The sequence below is a fragment of the Gallus gallus genome, chromosome 5 (assembly GCF_016699485.2).
Source record: "Gallus gallus isolate bGalGal1 chromosome 5, bGalGal1.mat.broiler.GRCg7b, whole genome shotgun sequence".
In the NCBI taxonomy this organism is placed as follows: domain Eukaryota; kingdom Metazoa; phylum Chordata; class Aves; order Galliformes; family Phasianidae; genus Gallus; species Gallus gallus.
Window position 1 is genome coordinate 14,704,415 of NC_052536.1, and position 24,960 is coordinate 14,729,374.

The following is a 24,960-nucleotide window of genomic DNA, read 5'->3' on the forward strand; positions in this document are numbered from 1 at the left end:
CTTGTAGAACACTAAAATAACTGAAATTTCTACTTGATAAGATGCCTGAGAAACTACAAAGAAAGCCACAATATGCTACACACACACACACACGCACGCACACACACACAAAAAAGGACCAGGCAACAGACTAGGATTTTTCTTATTCATATTCTTGACAACTTCTGAAATTCATTAGGCTGGTGCAGAATTCAAAAGTTGGTAGCTTTGACTGTTTCAACCTGAAAGAAAAAAAGAGTTTCCTTGTTTTTATCAGTTCTGTATCATGTATATGTTGACTTGGGAGTTGTATTTTTTTTTTCAGTCATTTTGAGAGAAGCACATTCTGCAGTGTTTTCAGTCCTTCTGTCTGTCACCCTTCACTTAAAGTAGAAGAGGTGGTCAGCAAACATTAGCCTTTGTCATACAAGGCACTTAAAACATACTTCCAAATATGAGTACTTTTAACAGTTTACCCTTTTTTTCCTTTCTTTTTTGTGAATAGTTGCAAAGCTCAATATACAACTGGCAAACGTCTTATTTTAGAGCAGCAGGTGATAGCACTGACTCATAAAAGCCAGCTCTAAGCTGTATATTTACTCACAAGCACGTCGTAATATACACAGCATCTACAGACGTTTTCTAGTCACAACTTCAACAGTATGCTTGTCTACTTTTGCTGGTATTAACTCAATGTACACTATAGTTTTGCTTTGTAACTATATTCTTGAAGTTGCCCAGCCTTGCAAGGTTTTAGTATTGCTTACTTGTGAAAAAGCTCATCAGCATCATGCACAGTATCAGCTGGTTCCTCAGAAACTACCTCAGATGAAGCCAGGTCAGGGCTAGTTCAGGCAGCACAAAGGAAGAAAGGTGGTAGCGACAGAGACAGCAGGAGTTAGTAAAGACAGCTTAGTGCTTAGTTACTTCTTTTACCTCCTTCCTCAAAAATGGCACTGCTGAGTTTAATGCATGAAAAATTAATTAGCTGCCCTAGCTCATTACACCTAGAAAGGTTTTAGGCATTAAATGATTCCCCCCTCCCAATTCTCTCCCCCAGCCCACCCCTCCCTGACTGGTAGGAACCAGCAATTCCTCCTGAAGACAGGAGATGGCTGAAGGTGCTCAGGAGCTCAAGTTTATACCTCTTAACAAAATCCTTTCACGTGGTTACTTGTGACTGTAAAAAAGATTTAGTTCAAAACCATAAATGTAGATGTATATTGCCTACTGCGAGTGTGTGCTTTGAAGCAGAGACCTCATCAACATCAGTGGTACATCTAACCACAGCCGCGTGATCGATTACAAGTATATCAGTTACAATGCTCACAAGTATTTAAAATGTTGGCAAGAATATATGGGCACAGAGAGAATGGCTTACTCAAGTAACAGATTAGAAGCAAAAGTGACAACAGCATTAAAAAGTGGCAAGAAACTGCGAAAGGCAACTTCTCAATAGCACGAGAGAAGTGTTTCATCACCTACAGACAGACAGATCGAGGGGTTGGGCAATGCTACGCTTTCTTCAGCAGAAAGAGAAAACTTTTCAGGAAACTTCTGTTTATGAAGCTGCTACTCTTATGTCAAAAAAAAACGTTTTAGAAAAAGCTCTAACAATCTTGTGTTGCTTCTTCAAATACTGTGTAGCATTACTGAACATCACTTATTGCCTTCCAAGGGAAATACAGAAGTCTTATTCACTGGAAACCTGCAACAGTATATTGTCTAGTATAAAATTCTCATGAAATCCTCAATGCTCCAGGCAGATTAGTTTCATTAATTATATATTTCATACTGAGATACATTGCAAATTTGTCACCACACTGTTCAAAATTTGGTCCATGACAAGAGTAACCTGTTCTCTGGGCAAAGAATGAGAGATTTTTAAGGTACACTGTGATCTTATAATATTTATTTACAATGTTTCAGCCAAATAACATTTGAGCATAGGCACAGTGTCTGTTAATATTAAAGGGCTTAATAATACATTCTGCCTGACACTACAGTTGGCAGTGTAGTTAGGAAGACACTTGTATCAAATCCCAACAAATATGAGCTTATTTTGTTTTTCTTTTTTTTTACACCTGTTTGTCAGACAGTGGCACAACAATTTAAGTATATCTTGAAATTCTGAGAACCAGTATCTCCAGGTATAAACCAACTCATTGTTTCAGTATCAGTTTGCCATAAGCATGAAGATGCAGGGATACTTTATGGAAACATGACAAACCTAAACTGATACACATCAGGCCAGATATGGCCCAAATTCAAGATATATCGTTAAGATGCACAGGCAGCTTCATTTAACAAAGAAGCAAAACCAGCATGAAAGCTAGACAAGACTGTGTGGCTAACGTTCTCAGGTTGATTACTACAGACTCAGTTTCCCATGAGCAGAGGTATTCGATAAAGATAGCATATCCAGCACAAAGTTCAAGAATACCTCTCTTGATGCACAACTACTACCAGGAATGCATCCAATAAACTGGAACAAAAAAAAGTTATTTAGTGTTTGTATTCTTTTGTCTAATCCTGCTTTAGTAGACAAATGCTTTACCAGATGCCTTAGAGGATGACTTAATTACCTTGCAAAGTTGTCATCAGAACCAGGAGCAAGAGGTGCAACAGCAGAAGCTGAATCTGAAAATACATCCACCAGCAGGCTACCACTAGAGGAAGGTGGGGGAGCTGAATTGGTGAGAGGGGCTGCACCCAGACCCAGCAGATCCGCAGATGGAGAAGGAGTAGACTAGGGAAGACAAGATACGTAGAGATCAGATCTTAAAATATATAAATTTGCTCAAATAGAACAAATCCAGTGACCAGGAGACAGAATCATGCGCTGTTAATAAAACAAAGGCTTCATACGTGCACAAGTCATGTGCAAGAGCAAAGCAGAGACTGATTGTTAAATAAAGTGTTCATGCATTAGATATTAGCACCCTACATTATGTCAGATATACTGAGGATGCGAGTCATGAGACAAGAACAAAATTACAGACCTAATTCAAACACAAGCCAACTCAAAATTTTCTTATACACCGAAGACTGACTTTGATGCAGGATAACAGAAAAATCCTTGGCTAAATCTTTTCAGAAATCAATCAGCAAACTACTCAAAGCAATGAGATGAACTCTGAGTTCATCTTCAGGCATCCAAGCTAAGGTGACATCCAAACTGGCAATGAAAGTAACTTAGCAGAATTTCTTACACTGCTGCAATTCGAAGTGAAGCTCATAAGGCAGAATACCATTTTAAATACCAGATACATCAGCCAATTTGGCACATAAAGAATGTTTGGCATCTCTTCTGCAGGAAAGATATATCTGTCCATTCAAACATAACTCATTTGGAATGTATACTCATACATTGTAAGAGTTAAAGGAGTAAGCTGTAAAGCAGGGAGCATGCTAAAATGCTACTGCATCTCAACTGTATTTATAAGCATAACCTGTAAACTAGAACAGCAACAAGTATTATGTCAAGGGAATCATTCATTTGACATTAAAACGAGGTGGTTCAGCACAGAAAAAAATGAAGACTTGCGTACCATAACTGAACAGAAACAGTACCATCAAATAAACAGCAATTATTGATTTAAGGACATCCCAGTCAAGTATTATCCACTACTAGTAAAAACAACAGTAACCTACACAAGATGCAGAAGTAGGCATGTTAGGCAACGTAGTAGAACAGCTGACACTTTAAAAGGAGAAACTTCAATTTCTAACACCTCACCTTCACTACAGCTCCATCAGCAAGGAAATTTTGATTTCTAAGACTACAGCAATATTTCTCAAAATACCCACAAAGGAGGGACAACTGTATAGCAAACATGCATAGTCTGAAATTTGAGACAAGAAGCTTTAAGCCCCTAAAAAGCCAAGGAAACCAGTCTTTCCTCACCTGCACACCCTCTGAGTTAGTGAAGTAAGAACAGATTTGAAACTCACAACAGCACTGGCATTGACAGATGCAGGTTCAGCACTTCCATTCATATCAGAGCTCCTCTCCTTTTTAATCTCTTCCAGGTCAGTAACTGTGCCTGGACCTTTCTTCTTCTTGAGTTTAGCCAAAATAGAAGATTCCCTCTCTGGAAAGGGAGGCATTTCCTCTAGCACTGTAGCCTTATCACAGGAAAAAGAAAAAAAGAAAAAAAAAGTATACTAATTATAATTACAGAATAAGCCAAATCAACTTCCCAGTGTTTGAAGAGACATTAAGGCAAAAGAAGAAATAATTACCTGCACAGAAAATAACTATATACGTGGTCTGGTACACAGTAGTAGATAAGACCTGCCTTTAATAGAAATTATTTAAAACTTTCTGAAGTCCTCCCAAAGCTGTTGCTTAGAAGAACTGGAGTGTATTACCTGCTTGATAAAGTACATTTAAAAATAAATAAATGAAGAGGGAGGGAGGAGACTATAGCAGACCTACACCAAGACCTGAAACCACAGATTACCGAAGGATCCAGTCAGACCTAGACACCTATTAGGTGTCTAGGCTGAGAGCACCATGCTCTGGACAGATCTGAGAGCATCAGGTTAAAGCACCTGGAATTTCTAGACAAAAGTTTTGTGCCCACCAGCAAACAGGTGGATTTCGCAGATCTTCTGAAACAGTCTGCAACTGTTTAACACCAGCGTCAAAAAAATCTGTAAGGATTAAGTGAGAACTTCCTTTTCTATTTGGTTTCAATTTATGCATTGCCTTTGTCAAGCGTTCTTTAGGATACGCTACTTTCCTTCACTCACACTCAGAGATGCCATTAATTTTTCAATGATCTCAAAGCTAAAGGACACGAAGACAAGGGGATTGTTGTGTGGAGGAATGGAAGTGGAAGAAATCAGACAGTTTGAGAGTTTGAGGACTTGATCCAATAAATCGATCTTTGAAATGCTTATCAGATCTCTGAAAGCCTAGAATATTTTCATTAAGATACAAGCAGTCATTTACCTTACCAAAGAAGTAACACCTTTGATTTTAGTTTTAGGTTAAAGAGCTGAATTATGTACACTAAGAAGAACCAGCATCCATGTTACAGATCCTTAATTCTGCATTAAGATTTCTGAGCAAACAGCTACGGTTTAGTCAAGTTTACTTATTAAGAGAAGAAATGGGTAAAGAGTTCCGCGTAATAAAAAGCGTTCTATACCTACCAATATATCAGTACTGGCAATAGTACTGAGCCTCAAATACTCAACAGCTCTCTGCTGCAGCTCAACATCAGCATTCTTTAGCTGACTGTCACTGCGCAATACATCTTGAATTGTAGTTTTGATTTCTGGAAACAGGTTCACAAACTTGATGTAGGTGGACAGAAGCAGAGCTCGGGTAGGAACACTGCACAGATGAAACTTGGAATGTAGCAAGTTGAACTGGATGAGGGGACTTGAAAGAGGGGAAGAAAAATAATTAGTTCAGATTCTGTTGACGTGATAACCACAATGGCATTACTATAAAGAGCTGAATCATTTGTTAACTGACTTTTAGAATATTAAGCAGATGGATTTTTTTTTTAAGTACTTCAATGAAATTAAAAGGTGTTTTACCTTGATCTTGGATCACCTGCTATCAGATTACCAAACTCTCCCAAGATGTAGCCACCTACTTTTACAAGATTCTCATGGCATGCTGGAGCTTGAAGGGCCTGTAGGAACACAGTAATAGTCATTGATCTGTATTGTATTAAAAATATAGATATTTTTTCCCTTTTCCCATTTTTCCCTTGTCTTTCCCTTGTTCAGTTTCCTAGACTACTTTTGTATATTAGCAGATAATGGTTGCATACTTCCAGAAGGATCACCAAGTTATTACTCAGTTTGGATTCCAGCATCCAGAAAACTCAGGGGAAAATAACCACTGTAAAAGACTTCTGTTTTTACCACATTTCAGAAAATGTCCAGGTAACATAATTTCCTTCTGAATCCATCCAATTATTCTCACCTCAAAAACTGTCTTTGCTGCGTACCCTTGAACATCATCCCTGTTGATAACAATCTGAATGACTCGGTACCATACTTCTTCACTGACGTAGTCACCAGCAATACGAATCAGATTCAAGATTGTGTCCACATACCAGGTATAATCCACTGCATACTTCTCTGCTAGAATTGCAACTTTCAGAACCTGAACACACAAAAGAATCAACAAGGTTGGCTAGCTTCTGCTATAACCTATATATCAGGATTTACTTCATATCCTTTCAGTGATATCACACTGTAGCACAGAAGCCTCAGTTTCAGCCCACACGCTCCCATGGTAAAAGCAAAAGATGAACACAGATTTTGTGCCAGAACACATAGCTGCCAGGTATGTAAATACTTTCCTAGCAATACATTTGAATATGTTGCATCTGTGGCTGTATGTTTTGAATGCTTTGCTATAAAATCACCAATTAAGCCATCATAGAGACAGCACTGATTAAAAACTCAAAACTTCTTGAAAAAAAGTTTAAAAAGGATAATTTCAAGAAAATTTATTGCTTATCTGAACAAAATAATTACCACAAGCATAGATTTTGGCTATCATTTCATAAATGCTACTAACTGGGTATAACACCTTTTGCAATTTTTCTCCCACCAGGAGGAAGGAAATAGATGTCACACCACCCTTTAACTGATCATAAGCCATCGTTCTGGGGAATCTTCAGACTGCAACAGTGTCCTTACAGCACACAGACTATGAAGTTCTATCCACAAGTAAGTAGACACCACAGAAGTTTTTTAAGCTACTCATCAACTGATTTGAGGACATAACTGTCAGATCTAGAGATTTTATCTGCTCAGACATTGACACCTCACTTTCTACATACAATGCCCTGAAACTAAAATTAGGTTTTAAAATTCCTTATTTTCAAGTGCTTTTCTCTTCCCTCTTCCATTAGTTTAACCTAAACGAAGAACATTCCTTGCTATTACACTAACAGCCCTCCAGTTGGTTTCTAAAACCACAGCCAAAGAATTTCTACCACAAATAGCATCCCAATCAATAAATAACACCAAAGTCAGACATGAAAAATTGAGGAACTAAAAATATCTCACAATTTCTTCTCTAATGGAATAATCAGCAGTCTCCAAGTAATTCAGCATTTCAGCCACAATCTGTTGGGCATTGCTTCGGTCACACATTGCATACAGGAGATCTACAGCTCTTTGCCGTACGCTCACATCTCTTTCAGTCTGCAAAAAGACACACAGCAAAAGGTCAAAATAATTTCACCATTGTTTGGGAAAGATGCAACCTAATGAAGAGATGAGACATTGTAACTCATGGTCAAATTTTCAAAGTTTTTCATATGCACAATGAACTTCTGTGAATGAGTTTAGTTTTTTCTGTACGAGATAATTTGTACCAATGGCCACAGATGAACTAACAACTGGCTGAAATGGCCAAATTGTCACCAGGCCAATGGGCAGTCAACGTCTTGCAGTTTTAAATGTTGAGCCTGCCTCAAATCAATAGAAGCTCAGCTAAAACAGAGCTATATTTTAAGGTTAGACAAATGTATTAATATGTTACAGTATGAGCTTGGAAGAAAACAATACATGTAAACACTGAACTGTGAAAGTAAAGGTACATGCAAATTAGACTTCCTCTTGACATCTGCTTTCTCACATAAACATGACCTGAAAATTCATCTTTCTGTTTTCTTGACCTTTGGAAAATGGCACGTGCTCCAGTGGAAGCTGATCTACTTCACTGCTCTCCATCAGCTACCACAATGACGGTAAAATATATGATACAAGCAAGACAGTAACAGGTCACGGTCTTCCTCAGCATTCTCCATTTCGACTTTCAAGTTTCAGCTTCCCTCTACAGATTGAGCTGGATACTGTTACAGGGGCCACAGCTACAAGTATAAGATTCACTAGTAAGCTGAAGAAATAAACTAAAGCCGACTTCTGTTATTGTCAGCACAGCATGATCAAGGAAAATAACTCTTTTGATTCCCAAGTTTGATTCCACTAGCCTAACCAGGGATAAGGGACCTTGGGGGCGAGAGGGGGAAGAAGCAGTGAAGAAAGGGACGGACATGAGGGGTGGGAGAAGAGACTGAAAACCGACCGTACACTTAATATTTACCTTTAGTGCATTGATAACAGTTTCTATGTGTGTTTTCACAGCCTCATGTGAGAATTCAGAGCTGGCAAGCGTGCACATGCTTTCCAGTGCTAGGTAACGCAAATTAGTTTCTCGGTGCTGCAAGAACTGACCTAGCTGGTTACAGGCACGGACTAGTAGATTTGGCTCACTGCACAGAACAGGAGAGAAAGTGAAAGGGTTAAAAGCAACAGATTTGAGAACATCAAATACAGAATACTATTTTTGCAGTGCAAATTTCTTTAAGTGCCTCAGAAGGTGTCTGCTACAATGTCCTGCTGGTGAAATGAAAATTCAGACACTGAGAACAAATCATATCTAATGGATTAAAGTGGTGAGCTCAACACAAAACACTCGCCCCTAAAAAAGCAAGAAAAGCCATAATAAACTATTCTGTCAGTGACAGTTCATTAACTTCCAAACCAACCGCAGTGATTGTGCCCCAACCTAGCAAGCAACTTCTTACTCCGCTTTTCCCCATCTAGTAAAAATTTGCTCCGTGTTCAAAAGCCATAATTTTTCTTTTAGAAAAGTCACACTGCAATAAAACTGCTTTCACAGCTCACCTGTCGTGATGTATAATTAAACTTATCGCCTCAAATAGCACAGCATTCTTCGCATTTGAGTGTTGTACTTTCTTTGACTTTGGTGGCTCCTGTGCTTTGTTAAGAATAGTTTCTAGGCATTCTGTGAGACGACCACGTACCGCAGGGTCTTCTGGAGAAGAACAAGCCGTTGGACAACTTCATTTTGCTCAACACCCTACCCTCTACCTAAGGCCTTCCTGGATTGCTAAATCCAGGGATTAAGCTGAAGTATTCTGACACATTAAACAGTTCACCCACTTCCCCCTCAATGACAGTGTACAGACATCAAAAATTGCACACAATAATCTATTCAGTGAGTGGAAAAGCCAAACATCACTGACACTGTTGTATATTTCAAGGCTTTAATGTCCTTGATAACATTAAAGTATACATAGAAAGGCTATCGCGTGTTGCATACTGGTTTGACACTTCACAACTAAACACAACATAGTTCAGTAAAACACAAAGCTTAGAGCAATCTGAAAAACTCAGAAGTAAGGCTTCAATATCCTTGTCTTAAGGCACAGTGCTTGCACTCGGAGTCAAAGGCCACACTACAGAGCAGTAGCTCTTTGAATGTAACAAACTGCATAAGCTGTGGCCACTGTTGCGATTTGTGCATTACCTGGAGGTGGATAGCACTGTAAGAGCCTCAGAAGTTTCACAGATAACCAAGGAGCAGGAACAAAATAGTAGGTGTAGTCCTGAAGATCTGTTGATGCAGAAGTTACGATCTGTAAAATAAGCAGACATCACTTCAGTTACTTAAGTGATTTGCATGATAAGCAGCTAAAGAACACCATACGTCACTTTTGACAGAGGCTTACAAAATTATGTCACCAAAAATGATTAATTAAGTACTTAACTCTGTGCAAATTGTCATACTACCAAGTACAACATCAGGATCTCTAATACAAGAAATTCAGCTTTGCTAATGAAGTATTTCATTGAGTTCCTTCCTGAAAGCATACTTGCTTGTCTTAAGAATGAAGATGATCATCTCATAGCATCAAGATGTTTAGCTAGAAGCTTGACTTTCCTTGGTTCAGCATTTCATATATTAAGGCTTCCTATTGGCTGATTCCAATGTTATAATTGACTGATCACTGGTAGGTGAACTCAGAAATCAAATAGAAGACGCTACCACAAACTGAACTAATACCTTCATTACTATTCATACTCCACAGCAAAGAACGGATGGCTTTTACTGAAAGGGTTTTATGGATAGAGGGAGTGTGACAAGAATTAGACTAGATTTCAGAGGGAGTACCCTTCTTTGTGGATTTCTTTTTCCACTTTGATTCTAGGGTTAACACAAGTGTCACTTTAGCCCTGTTCAAGGAATTTCTAACTCTTGCTGCTCCACTACACAACAGCTATGCACTTCTTTTGCTGTTAAGTATTAGACAAAATCTTCACATTTGAAGAGAAATGAAGTCTCTCTGAACAGCAAGCAATTTATTTTGCATCTAAGACCACACATAAATTGAAGCTCAACGCACAGCTGTGAAGTACTGTCCTCACATGTCTTGCAGGCTTTCTAAGAGACTGCAGTGAAACAAAAGAGAAACGTATGTTTTCCAGCACGATGCTAACTTGGAAACTTTGCATCCATACAGAAATGTCTCTGCTCTTCTCACTGAACTCCTTGCCCCTGCTTAATCCCCTACATCCCATTTATAGAATATCTAGTACTTATGAATATTAACCTAGTGGCAGCACAAAAGCAGGAACAGAAAGACAACTCATCCTGTAAGAAGCTTAAATGTAGTTAGAAGCATAGGCTATAATTTTTGAGAGCTCTGTGCAGAAATTTGTAGAATCTTTTCTTCAAGTACTCCCTGGTCTTATAGCAACACAAAAAGATGATTTAAAAAAACTCAGCTACATCCTGGGGATCCTTGAGAATACATGTAGCTGAGGGAATGTTTTGCTACATACATTTGCAGTGTAGCAAGGATTATACAAAGAAAGAAGTTTGGGAAGTTAAGCTTCCTGTCCAGCTAAGCAAGAAATGTTAAAACATTGTCTGAACTAGCTGTACAAACCAAAATTGAATAATCCTTGGTTTTAATGGTATACTAAATAAATCTGACCTAGAAAGAGGAATAAATAAGCAACAGTAAGATAATCTGATCTAGAAAGCAGAATAAATTAGGCAACCGTAAATTATCATCAGAGTTATCATTGGACTCACTCTGCTTAATCTCGACACTGCCAAAGAGACAGAAGTTTTGAACTCTTCTGGGTTCTTCTGTGCCAAAGTTGTGATCAGACTTGTAGCTGCAGTAACCACACCCTAAAAAGAAAAACAAATCCACATATTCACCTTGACAACAATTCAAAATGCTGCTTGTTAACACTACCTTTCACTGGCAGTAATTTTTAATATAAAAGAAAACTGAGTTAATCCCCACGACAAAGACCCATATTAAAAAGCCATTTATTTGAAAAACATCTCGACAAATTACACGTTTTTAAAACTGGATAGGATTTTCAACGTGATACTGTCATGCCTGCAGAGCATTTCCTTTTGTTTTTGTATGAGCCTTGTCTCATGTTCAGATCGTACATATAAAATGTATTCGGAGAGCTGCACTGAAATAAAACCTGGATGCAAACTATCATCTTAAGCAAGAGAAGCGTGAGTAAAAAAAACAACAAAATGCAACAGATGATCCAGAAAAGCATTCTGGCAACTGAATATGAAGAGTGGTCTTTGTATAATACAAACATTTTATATTACTGAAGACCAAAGTGTTCCCATTACAATAAAAACACAGATCTAAGTAGACTTTTTTCCTAAAGTAATCAGACAGAAAAAAAGTCTGTTCTCTAGAACAACAGGTTTTTCTTTTTGAACCAGCAGGATAAGAATGACGACATGGATAGCACAAAACAGGGAAGTCCAGGCACTGTTTCATCAGGCCTCTTTACCCTTGTCTTAAGAAAACAGCAACCCACTTGGAGGAAACACTCTAGAGAAATAAATTCATACACAAAGTAGGCCAAAGAAAAACAACGAAGCTGATTTACCAAGTGCTGGTCATTGAGGAGATGTACCACTCTGGACGTCCAGTCTCCCATGGGGACAAGGTCAGGAGAAGTTCTATACAAACGCAGCAAGCATAAGGCAGCACTCTGCTTCACACTATCCATAGTATCTCTGCAAGATAGAACCACTATATTTTAAACCCACAGTAAAGTCACAGCAATCCCCACAGGCTAGCATTACGGTAGTCTTTATAACAGGCTCAGCAGTCTCTGTGAGATAGCATATTTTCAACAGAAGTTTGCTAAATAAGTTCCTCCTGAGTAACAGTATTTGTTCTGAAATTCATCCAATAAAATTTAACTAGTCAAGTGCTCATCCACTGCACACGTCTAGTAGCTCCTATAATGATCCTGTTACTTAAGGACATATCTCACACATTTTCATCAGAGCTGAAGGTCCATCATCAGAACTCCTCATCGAGTCAAGATCTCACTGAGTGTCATGAACAGAAGCTTCTTCCAAACAGACTCAAATCAAACAGTTCAGGTCCGTTACATTACACATGTGAACCTGGATCTCCTGACAGGTACTGCATATCGAAGATGAATCATCACCTACTCGACAGCTTCATTACCAACAGGCAGCATGCAAATTGACTGGCTGTCACCAAATGTGCAACCCACAAGTCTATCCACCTTGGCATCCACAATGCTGGCAGGGGAACTGACTACTGTAGGAGCAGCATAGTGCATAGTACTATTCCAGTTCAGTGAGCTTCCTCTCATGGAATTGTGAATTGGTTTTTTTTGTTTTTAAGTGCGTTGCATGTTTCACAACAGCTAAAAAATAAGTATGGAGCATTAGCAGTGAAAGTTTTAAGAGGCAGTTTACACTGTGCAGACTTGGTTAAAGGTTCAGAAATGTCCACACCCCCAACAGGAGTTCAGTCTCCTTATTTAAGAAGTTACCAATTTTCCGTCAGACCATTCCATACATCCTTCAAGCCTTGAAGACTTCGGGCATAAAAAGCTCAGTGCTCAAACAAGTCTCAACTGAAAGTGCTCTGCTCTGTTTATGACTGATGAATGCATTTTCTCTAGGCATGCATAACAGGAAATTTCAAGTCTGAGGAAGGTGGAATTCCAGGACAGAATTCTTCCCATTTCATCAATTAGATGAAATGGCCTGTAGTGAGCAGCAGGTGCTGGCTGCTTATTCTTCTTTTTCTGGCCCATATTCATTTTAGCTCCGCAGAACGTTAATATTGTTCAAATGTGGTATTATAAAACAAACTCAAGAGTTCAAAAGTGTTTCACATGGATTTTGCCACAACTAGACATCACTTATTGCATCCTTCTTGTCAACAGCTTAGACTTGGCACATTATTTTACATTTCCAGAAGAAATAAAAAAGAGAAGTCTAGCAATCTCAAGCTTTCTAATAAATTTAGTTAACTACCATTTAGACATTTATCAGTTCTGGTCAGAGAATTCTTAGCAATAAGAAATGAAATTTAGACTACGGCTACTTGTGAACAACAGTTCCTGTAACCGACAAGGCCATCAGAGGAGGCAAGAACACTCACTCTACAGAATATTAGCACATTCCTTATGAAGTCAGGACTATTAAGAAAAGCTTTCATAAGCAAATTTGTAGTTTAAGTCCCTACTTATTTTCATTTCTTTCTCTTCTTTTTATCAAAAGAGACAAGGGAAGTAAAACAGACATTTCAGTGTTCATTAGCATGCATTTATACAGAATAAAAACTTGATCAGTACACAATGCTATAAAGATCTACTCAAGACGTTGACAGTCTTAATTCCTCACATAGTATCTGTACTTTTATACAAACAACTCCATCTTTGGTTTTACCAGAATGTTTGCAGCTACTGGAGACCATCATCATCTATATAGCATGCACAGGGCTGTGCATCCAGCTTAAAGCATGGATTCGGCTGCTCCTGTTGAACCGAGTCACTGAAAAGGTTTATCAGTACTGCATCTGAAGGAGGCATGTCATACCTACCCAGCTACAAGTATTTTTGGAATTTCTCCAGCAAACGCTTCCGCCATCTCACGGCTACCCACGTTGGCAATGCAGTGCAGAGCCAGACCCATGAAGGTGGGGTTGCGGCTGGCCAGATCGTTCTTGATTGCATTGTTTATAAGGCGAATCAGCTCACTGTTCGAGTTCACCAGGACGGAGATGAAGAGATAGCCCTGTGTTACAGAAAAAGGAAAAGGAGAATTTATTTTAGCTGGCATGGTATGGTTTCCGCTATTGCCACAAGCAATACTTTGGGACACACAGTGTCTCCAATATCAAATGTGTGGGCAGAAACATAGACACTAGAGTGAAAGCTAGAAAGACAAAGTGCAGATGAATTAGTTTGATGTCTCCCTTATTTATTGCTTTTTGTGAAAGACAGAAAGCTCAAGGTCTGCAGATCAATCTGTTTCAGCATGTAATCAAAAGATCATTCTGAGTGTGTGGGATAATATTTGAATGGGAAGCAAAGGAAGAACCTGGCTAATTGTTTAGGCACTAGGACTTAGCATGTACTTGATAAATATGGCATTACCTAAGAAAACTTAAAGCGATTCAAAAAATTAAGTTACTTGCCTATTCTATTTCATGTATAAATGGCTAACCACTACACAGCACTTAAAGTGAAACTCATGCTTGCACTATAGTTTGTTAGCAGGAGCTAACATTTCTCAAAAGTCTCTGTCTCCATCTAAACGCAAGACTCGAGGCAGTGACCAAACAAAAACAGCATTCTTGCACAGAGTACAAATTTTAGCTGTTACACTTTGTGGAATGTTCTTAAACACTACTGCAACACCTCTCAAGTCACTTACTAGTACAAGATATAAGATCTTTGGTGCACAAAGGTATTTACATTTTAGAATCGCTGATAAGTCCCAAGCAAGACTGTCATTTGAGGGAGGGGGAAAATCCTTACAGATTCTACAGCTGAGGCAGGATATTAGACAGAATGCTTTATCTTTCATAGAAACGTTCTTACTCACAATTTGTTTTTCTGTGTATCTATTGGAACTGAGCAGGTTTACAGCCTCCATATGACCAAAGTCAATGTCATGCCCCAGGAGAAAGATGAAAAGCAGCTTGCAGACATATTTTTTCTTACTGTAACCATCCAGAGCCTTGTCACCTGGAAAGCAGGGAAATGAAAAGCAATTAAGCCTATATTGTTTCTATATCTGTTTTTCTTCCTCCCCAGGGTGAGGATTCCACACAAGTATCATTTAAGTGCTATACTTAATAATGCACTTAAATAAGGTAACAAGACATAATTGTATCTAGTAATGAAGACTGACATCTGATTTACCATGTATTACCGTATAAAATAGAAAATCTTTGAGCAATCAGTTATTAGTCAGGTGACTGCAGTTTTTGCACCATTAGCCTGGGCATTCAGTTAACAATAAATGAAAACTTACCAGGCTGCTGAGTTCTATCATTTCAGAAGTATTGCCTCATGTGCAAGTGTAGGGTAGATGTAAATCACTGAGTATTTTTAGTTTCAGTTGAAAGGCAAGTAATTAATTATTATTTGAGCTTTTATTCACCCTACAGTGAATAAAATGCATAAGATTCACTTAACTCTGATCTAAACATGACTAAAGATCTTCATATCATTTTGCGCTAAGAATATGAAAGTTATCACCAACAGTCATCAACACATCAGAAAATTCGAGTAAAACACCATTTGGACTTTAAGAAGAAATCCAAAGAGAGTTACAGAACAGTCATAGAACACAGCCTGTATCTCTTCCTAATGGAAGAAAAATGCAGAAACTAAGAAAAAATTGAGCAGTCACTGAATCAAAGCATTTACACGTGAGATGTGAGTATTTACTGAAATCTGAAATTCATATCAAGGAAAAGAAAAAACCAACTCTGAAGACTTCAGTGTTAATTCCATTTGCCATCACCTATACCTTAAAGTACAGCCATGAAATAACGCTATCAGCTAGTCTCTAAATTCTCCTGCTGTGTGATTGGAATGTCTTCTTAGTAAGAATGTTTACAAAAGGAAAGCACTCACAAGTGCTTCATTTTTAGAAACAAAATACATCCTAAATAGGTTTCACCTTTGTTTGATGGTTGGACCAGATGATCTTAGTCATCTTTTCCAACCTGAATGATTCTATGTGGAATGACATTGCAGTACCTCTGAATTCTAGAAGCTTGTTAGCGTGGTCTTTTCAAGCATTTTATGCTGTATTCAGTTATATGAAACAGCTTACAGCTGAGCAGGCAGTCTATTGCTCTTCTAAAAGAAGATACCTTTTAAAAAGTGCTCTTTGCAAAGCTCTCTCTCCCTGTCCTAAATCAGGAAGTCAAGGAGCATACACTAAACTATACAGGCTGCAGTGCTGAAGTTTAGTCAGGTTAGCAAAATTTTGATAGATGCTACTGCCTAAAAGGCTACATAAGCTCCTTAGCCTCCGTATTCTGGGCCCAGAATAACTCCTGTCACATCAATGTGCATTCCTTCATGAAGGGCAGGTTCAGTCAGAATAGCACTGCATAACGAGAAGCTTAAAAAAGATATACTCAAGTTGTTGCCCTTACCAAAAAAGCTCCACTCTTAAAACAAACATAACAAAAATCACTTGAGATTTATGTAATGAGCAGCTAAACATGTAATTCAAAAATGTCTTAAACATTTTAATAGTATAGAAGTTTCCCCTTCTTCCTTCTCATCTACTGATGCAGGGCCGGGTTAGGCTTCCTATGGCAAACATCTCTAGCCCCCATAGATTTCACACATACCTAACACTCCTATAAACCGACCCTGCAGTTTGTGATGGAATGAGTGCTAACATCAGTGTTTGAAGCCACGCAGCGTTACTGAATCAAGAAAAATCATGCTGGCACATTGAAGCAGAGAACAGGACAAGGTTATGCAACTGCAATGCAAGTCTGCAACTATGACCATATTTTGGGGGGCTGCTTCCTGTTTTGACTCTCTAGGCTTCAAGCTGATATTTTTCTCCTTAAAAGAAACTCACAGCTTTCATGTATTTAGTTGGATTTTAAAAGAGAAAACAAATGTAAGCACATGATTAGAGCTATGACAGATAATGATATCCTTTACATTGTCGTCTTTAGACACCATTCGATCTTACAGAATTTGGGTCATTTGCTTTAACAGCAGCATGTCTCTTATGAACAAGCAGCAGCTTTACCATGAAACTATTTTTGTGCTAATCAGAGGAAAGCTGCCAACCAGCCACAAGCCAAAGGTTTCCAGGCAAATGATTAAAAGAACAGTTGATGTTGTATCCAGTTGTCAGATACTATTACAGTTCAAAGGAGGGGATACTAAATACCCTGAACTCATATTAGTCTGTGTTCCTCTAGTGGCTGAGATCTACGTAACTGAGGACTTGCTACAGCATCTAAAAGCAACAGTATCATGACTGCTTCTCTCAGAGATCCAGATAGAACAAAAGGCATCAGATCTACTTCACCATAAGCGAAAGAAACCTGAGCCTGCAAGACTGCCCAGCTGTAAGGGTAGGAATGCACAGAAGTGACAGGTACAAACCTCGTCCTTCTCATCTTCCCAAATGACCATTGTTGACTTGGTGAGATCAAAAAGGGAGTATAGAACAAAGCAGATAAAAGCACATACACTCAGACTTGCGTTGGTTTTCACAACAAAATATTTGTCATGACTTGAACAATGTCATTAGAGCTCAGATTAGCAATGACCTTGCAGTATCTTAGGGTATGTGAAGCATCTTCGATGGAAGCTATGCCATGCAATCAAGCCTCATAACACTACCACCCTACTACCAGGGAAAAAGCAGCTTCTTTCTAAGGAGGAACACCACTGTAACAGTTCCTGAAACACTTCTCCTTAAGGAAAAAGAAAAAAAAAAGAAAAAAAAAAGAAAAAAAGAAAAAATACTTATTGTCTGTTTTCAGCAGCTTCTGTCACATAGCACAGGCAAACAGGATTCTGATTAACAGGAAACCTTAAAATTAAGCCAAGCAATCACCACTAGATCACCTCTCTATAGTCCCAGCAATAACAGCATGTTATTTCCACTCCTTTTTTTTTTTTTTACCCTCCCCACCTTGTTTTAAACACCATTTGATTAGCTGTGCATTTGAAAAAATAAGAAAGTAGTGCAAAGGTCTCACTGCACCTATCTGAATTTAAAGTTTTGAAAAGAACTTTGCTTCAGATTCTTACTGAAATGTTAACTATTCGATTCTCTCCCAGCCAAGTAGCATTTACTGAGTTCAAAGACTATTTTAAACACTACTAACAAATCTCTGCTTAAGTACGTGCTAAAATAGTACAGCCCCTCCCAGATCCAAGCAAACATCCTAAAAACAAAAGCAGAAGGAAGTTTTGCATGTTCTGTTATCTTTATTGCAATACACAATCGTTTCTTTCAACTCAGCCCATTTTTAAATGCTTCCATGTACATTTATTTGTAAGTACTACAAATCAAGTCAGCAGAAACAGGAAGGATCCAGAACACGTCAGCAGGTTTTGAGCACAGTGGGGTATTTCAAAGACTACTTGCTTTTTCTGAACAGTTTTTTGCTAGATCTCTTTCAGGCAGCCGTCTGAAATGGCAGAAATAAGGCACGAATGCATTACAAGACCTTCTGGCTCTGACGCAGTGCCCTCTTGTCCATAATTTGGACCATGAGTCAAAACACAGCATCTGTTTTTCAATTTTACACACCCTGTTACGCAGCTACAGAGCCTGCAACCAGCATGAGAGGGCTGCAAAGCAGTTCAGCCATGTAGAATATTCACGAGCATCCTCACAGTTGATCGCTATCTCCAAGTCTAAAAACATGTTCGCTTCCAGAACTTCAGTAGTGGCTTATATAAAACAGAGTGGATAACATCCGTAAGTATTCCTCTGCTTTTAATGCACTTTCTCTCTACATTACTTCAGCTGTGTAACTTTACACAGTGATCTGTTTGTGCATACGATGTGCTCATAGCCTAAAGGCCAAAAACCAAATTTGGACAGTCTTGCTATTATACAACTTTTTCTTTGAGAGATCAAAATTAAGCGACAGATCAATCAACCGGGTATTTTTCACTCAAGAAAGCAGATGTCCTTTACAAACAAATTAACACTCTACCAGCCAGGCTTCTAGTTTGGCTTAAGTCTGGGAATAAGATCAGCTTATAATCTGAATACAAAACAAACGGAATATTTTTTTCTGTTTCACACAACTCCTACAGCTTCTGCTTTATTACACTGGTGTAGTTCCTTGATACCACACGTGTCTTATCTCAGTTAATGCAGAAGCTGTTGAAGCAACTGTCAAGGACACACTGACCTTAACAACTCAGCTTTCTCATGCTGAAACAAGAGACAGAGCCACTTTAAGTACAGAGATTCTGGATTCCTTCTGAGCAAGTAGCACAGAAGCCGGATCCAAGCCCAGCACCAAGACATACATTGCATCGATCCATGAAAAGCACAGCTTTTCCTGACATATACAACCTATCCAAGCCTGTTAAGCACAAGGGTACTTTAAATAGCAGCTTAACCCAAACAAAGTGGGCAACAGACTTAATAGCTACTTCTTTGACAGACAAGATGCATTAATACTTATATTCTCACAATATCTTGCTAGCTACATGAGATGGGGGGCTATACACTGCAACAGAACATGTAGTGTATAGAAGTCTAGAGGAAGGGCATGATAGCGGCCTCTTATGCTGGGCTCAAGCAAGGGCATGCTTGTGACAACTACCAGCCTTGCTTCTTACAGCCAGACCTTCCCCTGGTCACAGGGACACAGCCAGCCTAACAGCTGCATCTTCAGCCACATAATTATCACAGTACACCCACGTACACCAGAACTGGGAGATCCCATCTTAAGGGACTCCATTACACATATTCACACTTATTTAACAAACATTAAAAAAAAAAGTCAGAGCTATATAAAAAGGAATTGGGTTAAACTTAATGATCTCAATTGAACTAAGAAAAAATATATATTACGAAGATCAGTTTGTTTTTGTGTGGGTATCTGCAAAGGAAAACTATGTTGCACAAAGCCCACACAGAACTTCTGCAGCAGAAAGATACACAGCTATCACCTCCTCAGGCCCTGTCCAGACTCAGACCCACCCAAATTTTGACATTTCTGTCTCATTTTCCTTCGGAGAATGTCAAATTACTGTCTTCCATTTAAACGACACTTGAAGTCCACAAAGTAATATATACATGAAGATCATTTAATGGGAAAGCTAAGTCATATTTCATTCAAGTTACTCCCTTGAATGCATACTGATCATTATTCAGAACTATTAAATTGTGCTTAAAGGATGTTACAAATAATGTAGATCAACTGAAGCTATGACACTGCTTTACTGGCAATACCTCAATTCTTTGATCATCACCTGATTCATGGTGCTACATAGCTGGAAGTTTCTACGATTATTTCTACCCTGCTCTGTAGTCAACGAGGTGCAGAACATATGATGAGAGCTTTTCAAGTCAGGTACAAAGTTAAGGAGTTGGGCTGGCAAGTAGAAAGTGAGATACTAACTGCAGCTTGATGAGATTATTTAACAGGACTTGGCCACAGCTGAACAGTAAGAACTGGACAATATCCCTGCAACCCAATCCTTAAACAGCTTTAACCATTACAAACTGTTTTGCAATTCCTTATTGCATTTATGACAGCATGTTTAGCTGTGAGGTGAACAGAACCTCATGTTTCAAGAAGACTGGAACACCAAAGAGTAAATACAACCCAATAGCAGAAAGGAGATGGAGCCTCAATAATTGATTTGGTGCTTAAAAAAAAAAAAAAAAAAGTGTTTTGATGTTTTCAGATTCAATACAAGGCTGATGATCAGTGGCACAAAGTCTAAATGGAAGCCAGGAACTAGCAGTGGCCACAAGGGTCAATGCTAGGGTCAGTCCCATTTAACATCTTAATTAGTGGTCAGAGTAATGGGGCAAAACACTCCCTCAGCAAGTTTGCAGAGGGTACAGAGTCAGAAGGAATAGCACCAAAAGGGTTGTGCTGCCATCCAGAGGGAGCTTGGAAGGCTGGAGAATTGGCCTGACAGGAACTTCATCTTTCTTTTCCCAGAATTCATTAACCGGATGACTTCTCCTGTTCTACATGCCACAAAGCAGGCACTACAGAATCACACAATCTCCTAAATTAGAAAGGATACAGGAGGATCACTGAGTCCAACTCTTGGCTCTACAGAGGACTACCCAAAATCCAAACCTTACGTCTGAAGAGTGTTGTCCAAATGCTCCTTGAATTCTGGCAGCTTGGGGCTATGATTACACTGCCCTGGGCAGCCTTTTCCATGCCCAACCACCCTCTCAGTAAAGAACCTTTTCCTAATACCCAACCTGACCCTCCCCTGATGCAGCTCCATGCCATTCCCTCAGGCCAATTCATCCAATTTAGCAATCTCCATCATAGGATAACTGAGGTACTTTAGTGACTTTTCTAGGGAAAACAGAAAAAAAGGAAGTTTACATTTAGTCATCTCCCTTTGCCATCAAATTATTTTTCACTTCCTTCTCGCAGCAAAGCTCCTATCTGACGTCGATGGTGGTCTGATTTTTGGCATAAATGTGAAGTTTTGTACAGTCTATTCTAGAGCTTAGTCTTCCATTATCCAATCCAAGAATAAAACTTGTGTCCACTCTCCAGTGATTCCAGCAGCCATTGCATTCATTCACCCTGAGCAGCAAGCACATTTAGTTTTGTTAGTTTCAACTGTACGACCAACAATGATGACCTTATTACCCACTAAAAGTAAGCATAATTGTAGCATTTTAACCAAGAGGCTTAATCTCCAAGCAAGATCTCTACTAGACACAGTTAGCATGTATTGCAGATAAAGTGACTCAATTTAGCTAAAAACAGTTCAAGAAGTTAGTGTGCATGTTTAATAAGTCAGTCACAGAAATTTACTGTTATTTTATCTTTCCACTGATTTCACTTTGCCATACATCCTTAAGAGATGCACCACTCAAAAGAATATCAGTGGATCCCTATGTAGTTCTGACAGGTTATTTCAGACTTTGTTAATGCAATAACTATTTGAAATAGAAATGTTAAACTAGGTCAGAATAGACTAGGAAGGTAAATAGGTTTAATCCAAAGCCAGCAAGTTCTGAAGCCATACACACGACCTCACAGCAGCAACACTTTATCTAGGTGCACACAGTCCCATATCTCTTTAAACAGAATGTTTACCACAGCCATTTCTGCTTAAATTTCCCTCAGAAGCATTTCAACTGTCCCTCCGAATCTTTAAGATTTGAAGCCACGTACACACTTAACGACTCGAATACAGTTACAGCATTGGTTAAAAAGTGAACTGCCGCCTCTCAGGACAGAATGAGGATAGAATCAATCACTGCATACAACTTGGTTTCATATGAATAACCTTTGATGCTGTTATTTAATGGGAGTGGTCAATATGGCCTCATCGACTACACATTTTTATCTTAACTTTTCTAGAAAAAGAGTTCAAGATATTACTTTCCTCAGCAGATGGGGGTGGGAGGGATGCTTAAATATGTTCTGCTTCACTGAAAAAAATTACACCCACCCATGTTTTTTTTCAAACTAACTCCCAGCCTTCTGCAAGAAAACAGGCTGAGCAGTCACATGGCTGGGTGGCAAAGCATTAGAAAGTCTGTGAACAGTAGCTCATTTTCTTCTGTTACGGCTGAGTCACACGACAGTCAGGAAGTTCTGTACTTAAGAGAACACTTTCAGCAGTTATTTTAACAGCCCACTCCAGAATTTTGCTTATGTCTGCAGTTGACACACAAAAAGGCCCAAACGTATAAAAGAAAAAAAACCTCACATAAAAATGTAATGAGGAAAGTGAACAGTACAGTTCAGAACAGCCAGTTCACTTACCTTTAAATTTTGACCGGATGTTTGCCAGTTCCTTATTTATTCTTTTTATCTCCGCTTCTTTGCTTTTGCCTGAAATCAAAAGAACAGACATCAGGATACAGTGTTCCAAACAGCTGTGCTGATCTCAAGTTTCTTTCCACCCCATCACTTCGCATGAACATAAAAGCATCAGGAGGAGTTCTTACTTTCCCTTCCCAAAGCAGCATTAGGACTGGATGAAGGCAAGCATGTAGAGATAACTGAAGCACTGCTTTATATGAGAATCCAAGAAGCTAACGACACAAGCACGTTTCATAACACTTTACTTGTAGCCTTTAGAAAGCATGGAAGTCTCATGTAGTTAATCTGAGAGGCCTTTATTATTGACTTCCATAAATACCTCAGTTCCTGCATTCTTAGAATAAAATGAGGAGGGAAAAAAAAAGAATAACTTGATTACTAGGTTGACAGTGCTCTTAAGAAGGAATCTTCCTGAGCACAGTCATCTAAACAAGCAACTTCTGGTACTCCTCAGCTCGAGGAGGAGCCAATTCACTGTTTCTCTATTGAACAGTCATTCAAACAGCTTCAAAAAGAAAATCTTCATGACCTTGACAGACATTAAAAAAGGAAAGTAGACCAAGAAATAAGCTGCAGTTTCAATTTTAACAGTGCAATCTTATTTAAGTAATACTTGCACTGTCCAAACCAAAGGTGTTTATTGCTTGTTAGCATTTCAGTTTTTGGTGACTGAGATTCTACTACAGTCTGAGTTGGTTATCTCCTGTCTGAGTGAGCGTGGCAGAATAAATTATCCAGCGCAGGCATCGGATTCTATTGGCTAAAGTCTGGTAGAAGGAAATGAGTCCCATTCTAGGAATGCAGAACTGCCCATCTAGTTGAGATACAAATTCAGAGCCACATGCAATCAGACTTCTCAGCAGTTCCCAAAACATCTCAAGTGGCAGCAGGAAAAGGCAGCTTCCTTTACCATCTGTCACAGGTATTCAGCCACAAGGCCGTGAATAAAAGTTTCCTGTCTCTGTATGAAAGTGATCCAACCTTATCTGTGGTGGAGATCAGATGCCCCAGTTCCACACATCCCTTTCCCCCACACCACCCTGGTCAGCATAGGAAAGGTATGTGACAAGGCTTGAAGAGCAGGACTGGCACATTATGGTATCTCCAATCTCATCCCTTTCTTCCACATAAGCGTAACTCATGGCATATAAACACTGTACTACATTTGCATGCCTAGGCCTCCTGTGCTACCCAATAACTTTCTCACTCTTTCACGGTTCTGAAGATGATGTGGCAGTGGGTCAGATGAACACTCATCAAGTAACTTGAGGAAACAAGTGACCCAGGACAGGTTAATAATAGCAGAGGAAATCCCAGACCAAATAGAAATTATTCCACTTTGTTAGTTCTTGATTTAGACAAGAAAACCCAAACAATAACAAAAAAAAAGCCCCACAACCATTAAGATTCCACACTTCTAAACAGAAAACAACAACTTTTGCATTTTGCGTAGTACACACAAAACTGGTTTATACTGATGTGCTACAGTAATGGCCACAAGAATACAACATGCAGAAAGACCGGCGCACCATACAAACAGAAACAAATTAGGTCCAAACTCAAAGCAACCACATAAGTTTGCCTTGTCATTTTAGCAAAAATGCTTGCAGATGGGCTTAAAATGAACATTTTCATTCTCTGACATTGTTTTATAGACTCAAGTCACGGAGGTGTTGGGCGCCTTGGCAGGCACTCTACACAACTAAAAGAAAACCATCTTCCCCCACACCCGACCCTGAAAAACGACTTACTTGTCCATACTCATCCATCTATTGTTATTAACATGGTAAAGCTTTTCAGAATTCAAGGATTGACAATACCTGTTCTGCATCATAAACCATATTCGCTATCTAAATGCACCTTGTTTTTCAGATGAAGCTGGAGATATGCCCTGATTTTCATTTGGCCTAGAAACTCATATTCATTTCTGGACTGACAAGGCTGGAGATCACAGTTCACTTCCTTCACTTCCCTCACTCCCTACAACGCATCTGCCTGAATCATCAAGTTTAACCCATTTTCACCAACATTTCATGCAGCAGTCTTCTTCAAAGTCAACTTGGCCAACCTGTAACAAGCAGGTTTTAAAGCAGCAGCACTATTCTCTCTATAAATAGATAACAACTAATAGAATCTAAAGCCTGAAGTGTCTTCCTCCACAGGAAGGAATTTGATTTGTCTTAACTGGAGTAGATTCTTTGTGCTGTTCACATGCAGGAGAAATGCTGGTGTTCACACCAAAGATTGTTGTCAGCATTAGGAATTCAATACCAGACAGAAGTCGGTCTTTTGAAATATA

At 39.0% G+C, this 24,960-nt stretch overlaps 1 protein-coding gene across 5 annotated transcripts in view; it reads right to left on the bottom strand.

The window, feature by feature from the left end:
• AP2A2 (adaptor related protein complex 2 alpha 2 subunit) overlaps nucleotides 1-24,960 on the bottom strand; it is a 42,938-nt gene that overhangs the window by 7,324 nt on the left and 10,654 nt on the right. Inside the window, exons 1-16 of one of the 5 annotated variants that reach the window (XM_046941631.1) lie at nucleotides 22,787-23,704; nucleotides 22,602-22,670; nucleotides 14,702-14,844; nucleotides 13,695-13,888; nucleotides 11,710-11,839; nucleotides 10,871-10,972; nucleotides 9,299-9,407; nucleotides 8,653-8,803; nucleotides 8,069-8,237; nucleotides 7,027-7,164; nucleotides 5,930-6,112; nucleotides 5,536-5,633; nucleotides 5,143-5,374; nucleotides 3,934-4,107; nucleotides 2,565-2,728; nucleotides 747-824 (exon numbers count right to left, since the gene is read on the bottom strand). In XM_046941631.1, coding sequence (XP_046797587.1) covers nucleotides 747-824; nucleotides 2,565-2,728; nucleotides 3,934-4,107; nucleotides 5,143-5,374; nucleotides 5,536-5,633; nucleotides 5,930-6,112; nucleotides 7,027-7,164; nucleotides 8,069-8,237; nucleotides 8,653-8,803; nucleotides 9,299-9,407; nucleotides 10,871-10,972; nucleotides 11,710-11,839; nucleotides 13,695-13,888; nucleotides 14,702-14,752 — 1,973 coding nt within the window. In that variant the 5' untranslated portion in view covers nucleotides 14,753-14,844; nucleotides 22,602-22,670; nucleotides 22,787-23,704. Of the gene's footprint in view, nucleotides 1-746; nucleotides 825-2,564; nucleotides 2,729-3,933; nucleotides 4,108-5,142; nucleotides 5,375-5,535; nucleotides 5,634-5,929; nucleotides 6,113-7,026; nucleotides 7,165-8,068; nucleotides 8,238-8,652; nucleotides 8,804-9,298; nucleotides 9,408-10,870; nucleotides 10,973-11,709; nucleotides 11,840-13,694; nucleotides 13,889-14,701; nucleotides 14,845-22,601; nucleotides 22,671-22,786; nucleotides 23,705-24,960 lie in introns of those variants that run through there. The other 4 variants (NM_001396271.1, NM_001396270.1, NM_001012896.2 and 1 more) reach the window with 4 other exon arrangements.